This window comes from Manihot esculenta, chromosome 13 (assembly GCF_001659605.2).
Source record: "Manihot esculenta cultivar AM560-2 chromosome 13, M.esculenta_v8, whole genome shotgun sequence".
NCBI lineage: Eukaryota > Viridiplantae > Streptophyta > Magnoliopsida > Malpighiales > Euphorbiaceae > Manihot > Manihot esculenta.
Genome location: NC_035173.2, coordinates 30,478,315 through 30,487,885, shown reverse-complemented (window position 1 = coordinate 30,487,885; position 9,571 = coordinate 30,478,315). Strand labels below are relative to the sequence as shown.

Here is a 9,571-nt window from a genome sequence, read left to right as displayed (position 1 = left end):
CTAGAAGGGTAAATTATGGTTTTCTAAAGTGTTTTCATGTGTTTTTATGGTTTTAATAAAGAAAGAAAATGAGTTTTGAAAGAAAAGACTAAGGAAGAAAACCCAGGTTTGGCTGCCGAACCTCAAGTTCGGCCGCCGAACATGGGGAGTTTGCGGAAGCACCTTTGGCCCCCGAAGGTGGTCTAGCCAGCCACCTATAAAAGGCCCCTTGTCCGAAAATGGGCGAGTTTTCTCTCTCTATTTTCGGGCATAGGTGAGATTTCGCCCTTCCATGGTTGATTTGTTGTTTTCCTTCAATATTTTTAAGTTTTTTATGAGTTTTATGTTATTTTGAAGATTTTTGAGTTAAGATTAAAGTTTTGAGGCTTGGAGACCCCCGGAGCTCGATTTCTCCCAATCTCCAAGTTTGGATCACCTCTCCTCTCGATCTTCAAGAGGTAAGTGTAGATCCTATCTTCTTTTATATTTTAAGTAAGTTTTATGAAGGGTTAAGGGGTTTTAATGCATGTTGTGAAGTTTTGGGTGGCTGAATGCATGAGGCGGAATCGAGTTCTGCCATTTTGGAGAATCCAGGTTCGGCTGCCGAAGCCATGTTCGGCCGCCGAACCTGCCTATGGAGGTAGTTTGGCCGCCTAAACTCGCCCCCGAAAGTTTGGACTTTCGGCTCTTGAGGAGAGTTTCGGCCGCCGAACCTGCCCCCAAAAGTGGGTGACTTTCGGCTCTGGAAGGACTTTCGGCCGCCGAACCCTGCCCCCAAAAGTGCCTGACTTTCAGCTCTTGAGGGACTTTCGGCCGCCGAACCTGCCGCCAAAAGTGCCCTGTTCAGCCTTCCTTTGCATGTTTTCTTTGAATGTTTTACGATGTTTTAGGGGGGTTTTGGGGAGATGTTTAGAGTTTGTTTGGTCCCTCATTTGAGTCCACCTGTGTAGGATCGGACCCGAGGAACCGAGGAGGCCAGCAGTGCTAGCTGTTTCAGAGTCAGCCAGAGGTGAGTAGAACAGAACTTCTTTTATTTTCAACGCAATGAAATCTTTTTAGCATGATCCATGCATCACGAATGCCATGATATGTATTAGGTTATTTTGCATTAGAATTCACGAATATGATGCATTGCATAATATGATGTTGATGTGGATGGATATTGGATGATCCACTAGCCCTCGATATGGCATGTTATGATACGGTATGGAAGTCCAGTGAGACCCATTCTACACCCCTGGCACGATGTGAGTGAAAGACCAGTGAGGCCCATTCTACGCCCCTGGCACATTGGATATGTTATGTTATGTGATGTTAAGAGAAAGATTAGTGAGGCCCATTCTACGTCCCTGGCACAATTGGACTATGTAGAGGGTTATTGGTGACAAATCCATCCGTAATGTGAATTGTTTGTGATGTGATGCATTTCATGATGGCATATGTTTATAAACTGTTTTTATTGTTCTGCTCACTGGGCTCTTGTAGCTCACTCCTTTTCCCTAACCCCCAGATTTGCAGGTTATGGATAGACCGGGAAGTCGTCAAGGGTAAAAGTTATGGTTATGTAATAGATTAGTAGTGGACATGATATGTAAATTAATGTAATATAATGTAAGGTATTGTATTGAGGATTAGCAATGTGCTTAGCCCTAATGTATGATTGATCCCTTTTGTACATGATCTTATGAAATGTTTTAATGATGAGTTATGTTGAACCAGGCTTGACATATGTTATGTTGCCCCACTAGAGCATTTGATGAGGGCTCTAGTGTGGGGTTTTATGTTTTCAGTATAGTGTATGCACATGTCAAGCTTGGTATATGGAAGGTTTAAAGTTTTTATGAAAATGTATGATAATATATGGGATTTTATTAGGTGTGCAGGTTGTATAGTAGGCTTGCTACGGGTCCCGGCGACTTTAAGTCGATCTGGATCCTAGCGCCGGTAGCGGTCTGATTTCTAGGTCATTACATCGAGCCTTCTACCTCGAGTACTCCTCCTATAGGAGTTTTTTGTCTCTATTTTGCACCCCAAACTCTCGTCTCTGAGCCTTGTTTTGCTCCTTGGCTATATAGGCACAAAGAGCAATCTCCATGGCGGAGTGGATAATGTTGTCATAGAGGTCATCATTCTCGACCTCATTCAATCGGTGGCAGTCCTCGGGCCTTAAAGCGCTCTTGGCAATCAGAACAAATAGGCGGGGCTCCTCGAGAAGTGAAGTAGTTCGGGATAGAGCCAAGGCCAGGTGCTGGATGCCTCGAGGCCATGTAGCTCTAACACTAGCTTCTTCCTGTGGAGCATTGGTGTGAATAGGGGCGGCAGAAGGAGTATCCCTTGTGGAAGACTGGGGTTGAGTGGGAGTAGATTCTTTAGTTGTAGGAGTGGGAGGAGGAAGAAGCATGATGATCTCCTCGATGCGACGAGCACGCTTAGGTGGATGCGTGGTCACTTTAGCAACTGCTTTGCCTTTTCGGGTAGCATGTGCTGCCTCGATGAATTTATTTTTTTGATTCGGCTATATCTGCATAGAATAAAAAGTGAGTAAGTAAAGCAGTTTGAAGTACAAAAAGAGTTGAAAAGAGAAATATCCTGTTAGACAATTAGGGAGGTACTTTCTCTAAGAGAGAGAAGGTTAGGCGAGTGAGGAGCCCTTGCCTAGCTCGCCTGGAGATGGCTCTACCATAATAAAATGGTGTTCCTCACTGCCACAATAATGTCAATTTTTTGGGACGTGGTCATTGTCTAGAGGAAGTCCAGAGCCGCTTCCTCACTTCTCCGTGGTTGGACCCCATCCTTTTTTTAGTTCCACATACACGTTTTAATTAGTATGAATGGGACCAAAAACCTCGAACATCCTATGACGGAGGATGAAAAACTTGTTCTTCCATCACTTTAGGGATGAGGGTATCCAATCAAATAATGTTTGGTATTTTCTCCCACTGAAGAACTAAAACTCTTCATTTTTTTGAGTGTCCAGCTGGTACAATTGAGAGAAGAGGGCCACGCTTGGTTCAATGTCGTTATTAAAGAAAATAAACTGGAAGATCACCAAGATTCTCCAGCTGTTGGAGTGGAGCTGGATGACTGACAGCTTGTAGAATCGAAAGATCTCAGTAAAAGTTGGGTCCATGGGAAACCGAAGATCCGCCTTCAGCTACTCTTCATAGACTATGATGGTATCCTCTGCAGGGATTTGGTCATCCACGCGAACGCTTGGAGATGGAGTAAAGACTCGAAAGATTTCTCGAGAGATGTGGTATTGGTCGTGTAAACGGTCTATGTCCTTCGCAGAGAGTATGGAAGGGATGTCATTAACCAGGATGCTTTCATTCTCATGGACCACCCTTAGTGAAACAATGGGAGTTGGAACGCGAATGGGGCCATCAGAGAATGAACTTGAGGCAGAACTTTCACTGGAAAAAGAAGAAGAGGAAGAGAAAGAGGAAGAGGAAGAGGAAGAGGAAGTATTCCTATTCATTTTAAAAGGGAAAGCAAATAGGAATTACCTTGAAGTAAGGAAGTGTGAATGAAAAAGAGGAAGGGTTGAGTCTTTTCCAAAGCAAAGATGCTAGTTGTGCGCAAAAGTGATACTTGAAGAAGAAGAAGAATTCTTATATGGCGATTTCGATGGCAGGCTTTGAATGCAGCTCGAGGAACCAAGTAGTAATCATTAATGATTAGGAGCAAGCAAAGCAACGCAAGTGTGGGAGGTCAATCTAGATGTGTTATGTGCCTGAGATCGTGAAGACAACTTTCACCTTTAAATCCGAAGAATCGAATACCAGCGAGGGACCTCTGATATAACACAATAATCACCCAAAGTAGACCATGAGCTGGCACTCAAAGACAAGGTCACATGGCAAAGGTCTGATCAGATGATACTCGGTCTCACCAATGAAAAAGAAGACCCAGATATCAATGTAGACATTCTTATATAACTACTCTTGAATTAAAAACATCTCATTACACTCGCTCTTTTTTTCAGTTTACTGACTTGAGCGTTAGAGTTACTGTAATAAGCGTTAATCACCTTTCCTTTTTTTTACAGATTAATTGATTGCAGTACAGTTTTATTTCAATCACATCTATTCTAAATTTTAAAAGTATTTTATTCTTAAATTTGAATTTAATACTACTGATTAATAGAGAAAAAAATTTTGTCAAAAATAAACAGAGAAGCATAGATTCATTTATTTTCATCAAATTGCAATTTCTTTTAAAAAAAATTGTGACACCCACCATTTGAAGATGCAAGGGATTTCAATCTCACATAGATTAACTATCAGAAACAACAAACATATATAATAGCTAGCTATAAATTAATAAATAACTTAATTGATTATTTTAAGTTTAATGAAAAATGATTTTAAGAGATATTTTGTTCAATTTTATATAAAAATAAAAGTGGAAGCTTTTTCCATGTTTTTCATGATTTAAAAAACGTTTTATTGATTTTACACAAGCCAAAGACCAAACAAATAAATTCGCGTCTCAAATTATTCTTGGGAAGGACAACAAGAAGCAGGCAAATAACACAAAAATCGTGTTCTGAAGTTGGAATCAGGTCCCCAGTGCTTGGGGTGATTTTTGAGTTGCGCAGAAAAGGTGGCAAAGTTTTTCCACATTGACCTACATTAACAAAAACATGAAAAGGCAATGCTTGCCAGCCTGAGCTTTTCCTGTGCCTGCACCCTCACCCCTCAACTCTCTCATGCTTTTTCTCATGAATTTTGAGGTCTTTGTTTTATAAATTGTCAAATTAATTTATAAACTCTAAAGCTTCCTTTAATTGATTTATTTATTATCAAGTGGAGCTTTAACCAATTAGTTGCGTTTTAATTGTCCTTTTCTCGCCGTTTCTCTCTCACTTTTTCTCAGTTGTATGTAGGACAAAGTTGTTACATGGGATTCACTTTTTTCCCACTCAATTTAAGTTTATAAATTAAAAGAAAATGTTGAGGATACGTCGACTATAGTTTATAAAATTTTTATTTTATTATCATTATTTAATTTTAAAATTATTACTCCTAAAATTATTACCATTGTATTCTATAAAGTTAATTTATTTTCATTTTGATCGATTCTGAATTATAAGTTATATTTATATATTTACATATTTAATTCGATGATAAAGTGTATTTAAATAAATTTAAGAGATTTTAAATTTTATTTTTTTAATATTTGATCTTTTATTTTAAAAAATAAAAAAAAAGAAAGCTACGTTTAATAAACCGAGATAAATTATAATAAGTAGGGTAAATTATTTTAAAAATTAATAATATATGTTTAAAAAATTGAACCGTAAGCTCTCATTTAAAGAAATTATAAACTATGCACGCAGCCATATAGCAAATGGAAGCAAGCAAACTACAGCTATACGATCAGTCATGGCGATATCGGACCCACACACTAACGCCGTACCATGATCCTTCACACGTACTCTTCTCATTTTATAAATTCTCCTCCTCTCTCCACGCTTACGCTTCACTTTCATCTGGCTTTTCCTCTCCTCTTCTTCTTCGTCTTCTTCAACACATGAGAGGAGTTCCTAGCTCCTCACCTGTTGCTGCAACTGCTAGTCTGCTATGGAGAGTCCAGATTTTTCACCATCCCACGTGGACGCATCTCGGCCGTCCCTCGGCTTCCCTCTCGGTACTGCCTTGCTCTTGATCATTATCTTCACCTTGAGCGGTATTTTCTCCTGCTGTTACCACTGGGACAAGTTCAGATCACTCCGTCGCTCTTCCTCCGGCAACGCTGATCCCGAGGATCACTTCGAGCCTTCGCCCGCCAAATCTAAGCCTCTTCACACGGTAATTTAATTTTTTTCCTACATAGTAATATTTACTTGCACGCCATCTACATGTACTAACGCCTGAAAACAAAAAAATTAGGATTCGAAGCAAAATGAAAGCCCAAGCTTACCAGTACTAATGCCTGGAGATCAGATCCCGAAATTTATCGCATTGCCATCTCCTTGTAAGCCGCCGCGAGCTGAGGAAGTTGCCGTCAGAGTCCATAGGCTCCCGCCGCCTAAACTGCCGCGAGTCCCGGTTCCTTTGTTTTAGTACAGACTCACCGTACTGATTTTCTTTTCTTTTCTTTTTTTTTTTTTGGTTATAACATTTTAGGAAATCAAAAGATATGTAGAAGAAGAAGAAGAAGAAGAGTAGAGTGTTTGCTTGATCGTTACCTCCGATTAGATCAGGTCAATTTATATACATTTTACTGCTAATTATAAGAAGATTAAATTCAAAAGAAAAAGAAAAAAGAACAGTAAAGATTGTGAGAAAGCGATTTCTGTGAATGGCAGAGTAGCAGAAGCTTTCAAACTCCTCTGTTTTTGGCGCTGTTTATCACCTTCCAATTTTAACCCGTTTTGGGATATTTAAAGAATTCTAACGATACCAGAGTTTATCCATATACTGCCATTTCCTAATTTATAATAAACAAGAACCAGAGGCTTCACACTTGTTTGGGAAGAGGGAAAATAAAAGAATGATGGAAAATAAAGTGAAGCATGGAAAATAATCATAAGGAAAAGGTGTTAATGGATTATAACTATAAATACGTTCTCATGTAATGTAAATTTAAATTTAAATTGATGTTATTATAAAAGTGAAAAGATTAACAATTTGATAAATCATATAGTATCATCCCTCGTGTTATGAAGCTTCCTAAACAAAGGTGGTACACCACATAGGCATGATTGAGTGAAGACTTGCATCAGAAGCAAAAAGACAAAGTGTGATAAAGACACCCTTGTGGGACTAGATCCTTTAATTGCTAAAAAATTAAATAAAAAAATTATTATTTAATTTCTCATTAATTTATCTCTTAATTTTAAAAAATATATTAAAATATTTTTAATATTTTAAAAAATTTATTAATTAATTTCAATTATTAAATATTTTATATTGAATTTCTGTAACTTTAAAAAATTTATTAATTTATATTTCAAATTTTTAAAATTTTACTAATTAATTCTTTTATATTAAAAATATTTTAAATATTTTTACAATACTTAACTGAAAATATATTTTAATATAATTTTTAAAATAAAGATACCGTATTGTGTGTTAAACATTCACGAATATCATTTATTTTTATTTAAAAATAAAAAGTTTAACATAATTTAATTTAGTTTCTTTAATTTTTTAATAATTTTATTATTTAAAGCGAAAGTATTCAATTTTATTTTAATTTAAAATTTTATTTAAATTTTTTCTTTCAAAATGAATATACCAAATGAAAGAATTATAAGTTTATTTGTACATATTTCAATTTGAGAAGGAAAAAAAAAAGTTTCAATCCCTTTGCATGTTCTTCTGTAATAATAAAAAAAAAGGAATATTGAAATTAAAATATTATTCAAATAGTTGGTGCAATTTTGATGGAATTTCAGGAAGCTAAGAAAATATTATCTAAAAAAAAATTTCTTTTGCAGTTTTAATATTTGAGTCATTCAAAAAATTATCAATAAAAAATATTTTTATGTGAGAATAAAAAATTACCAATTCTCCATATAATAATATGTATGCATGCACAATTAGACTCGATTTAAATAAATGATAGATTCATTTGCTGGCCGAGCAGCTTAGTGTTATCTAAAAATGCATATTAAGAAGAAAAGAAAGGCTAAAATGTTCAAAAATTTAAAAATTTAGCACTTTAGTCAATTCTAGTTAATTTTTTTAATTAATTTCAAATTTTTATGTTAATTTTAGCTTATAATCAAAATTGAGATTGAATTGTTGATGGATGAATGGCTTGAATATTAATATTTTAATTGTCATCGTTGATGTGATTAAAAGATTTATAATAAAATAATTTAAATTTTTAATATTTATTCACTATATTCTAATTTTAAATATAGTTAACTGACTAATTTTAATTTAAATTAATTAAAATTATTATTTTATCACTTGATACAATAAAAGTTAGTATATATCTATTTATTTATTTATTTTATACACATTATACTAACTAAAATAAATAAATATATTAACATGTTTTAAAAAGGCATTATGCACCGTATCCACTGTCCACTGAATTTAATCACTTTAATTAATATTCTCCTATCTTACAATTTTATCTTTTTTTTTTTTTAATATTATAATTTTATTTTTAAAATATTTTTTAATAGTTAATAAAATTTAATTTATTTAAAATGAATATAATTAAAAAATTAATAAAAAATTATATTTCTTAATATATATAAAAAAAAAGTATTTATTAATGCTTAATAGTCGCGTAAGCGCATATTAAATAGTGATGATATTGCCGGCTATCGTATCAAACGGGGTATTATTTTGTTTTGTGTTAAATTAATACACTGAAAAGTAAAATGTTTCAATAAGTATTAACTCTATTTATGACGTGGAGAGAAATGTTATTTCTCGCTGTATTCGGTGGTAATTTTTAAATTAAAAAAAATTATTAATTAATTTATCAATTTTAAAAATATATTAAAATATTTTTAATATTTTAAAAAGTGTATTAATTAATTTTTATATTAATTTTATTTTTAAATATTTTATTATTTAATTTTTATAATTTTAAAAAATTTATTAATTAATTTTTTAAAATTTTTAAAAATATACTAATTAATCTCTTTATATTAAAGATATTTTTAATTTTTTTATAATATTTAATAAATAAAATTAATAATTAATTAATAAATTTTTTAAAATATTAAAAATATTTTAATATATTTTTTAAAATCAAAAAATTAATTAGTGAGTTTTTCATATTATTCTAATTTTTCCTTAAATTAATCGTATATAAACTCATTTGCAATTGTTAAGGAATCTTATTATATTGACCAAGCAGGCCGCTTAATGTGGAATCAAGTAGCCCTTAATCACTTAATTACTCTAAAAAAAATAAAGAAACAAAGGTAAAGCCAAAATCCGTCTACTTAAATCATTCAATTTGTACTAAACAATAACCTAATCCTCTATACTTAAAAATGATTTTTTTTAATTAAAAATTGAATACTTTTGCTGATCTCTATCTGAAATTCATTTAATTTAAAAAAAATTACTATTTAATTTTTATGGTAGGACGAAACTCATTAATCGATTTTTTAATTTTTAAAAATATATTAAAATATTTATAATATTTATAATGTCTTAAAATATATAATCGTTAATTTCTCCGTTAATTTTAGCTATTAAATATTTTATTATTCCGTCTCTATAATTTAAAAAATTTATTAATTAATTTCTCAAATTTATAAAAAATATTTTATTTTTTCATCTTGTTATTTCAGCTAAAATTATTTCGCAAGCTTAAGGAAAAAAAATAATAAGTGAAATTACGACATGACAACAGGTTGAAATTGTAAAATTATTTTAATAACTAAACGTATAATTAAAAAATTAGGTGGAAATGATTAATAAGCTAAGTTGATGGAGTGGGATAAAGCAAGCACAAGAAATCAATATAGGAGTAGTAGTTAGTTGTATGATGATTAGTTATAGTGGAAATCCTAGTTAAAAAGTTGGTATATAATGTAAGCATTAACAAAATAAAGTGTATGGTGCCCATTTCCATTTCCATTTCCATTTATGTCTTTTTGATAATGATT

The 9,571-nt window shown here is 32.7% G+C and overlaps 1 protein-coding gene across 1 annotated transcript; it reads left to right on the top strand.

The window, feature by feature from the left end:
* The first annotated feature begins 5,441 nt into the window (after positions 1-5,441).
* Positions 5,442-6,398, top strand: LOC110629730 (uncharacterized protein At5g65660). Its single transcript, XM_021776823.2, has 2 exons — positions 5,442-5,792; positions 5,874-6,398. Exons 1-2 carry the CDS (start codon positions 5,565-5,567, stop codon positions 6,045-6,047), a joined length of 402 nt encoding a protein of 133 aa, XP_021632515.1. The 5' UTR covers positions 5,442-5,564; the 3' UTR covers positions 6,048-6,398.
* Positions 6,399-9,571: the final 3,173 nt, after the last annotated feature.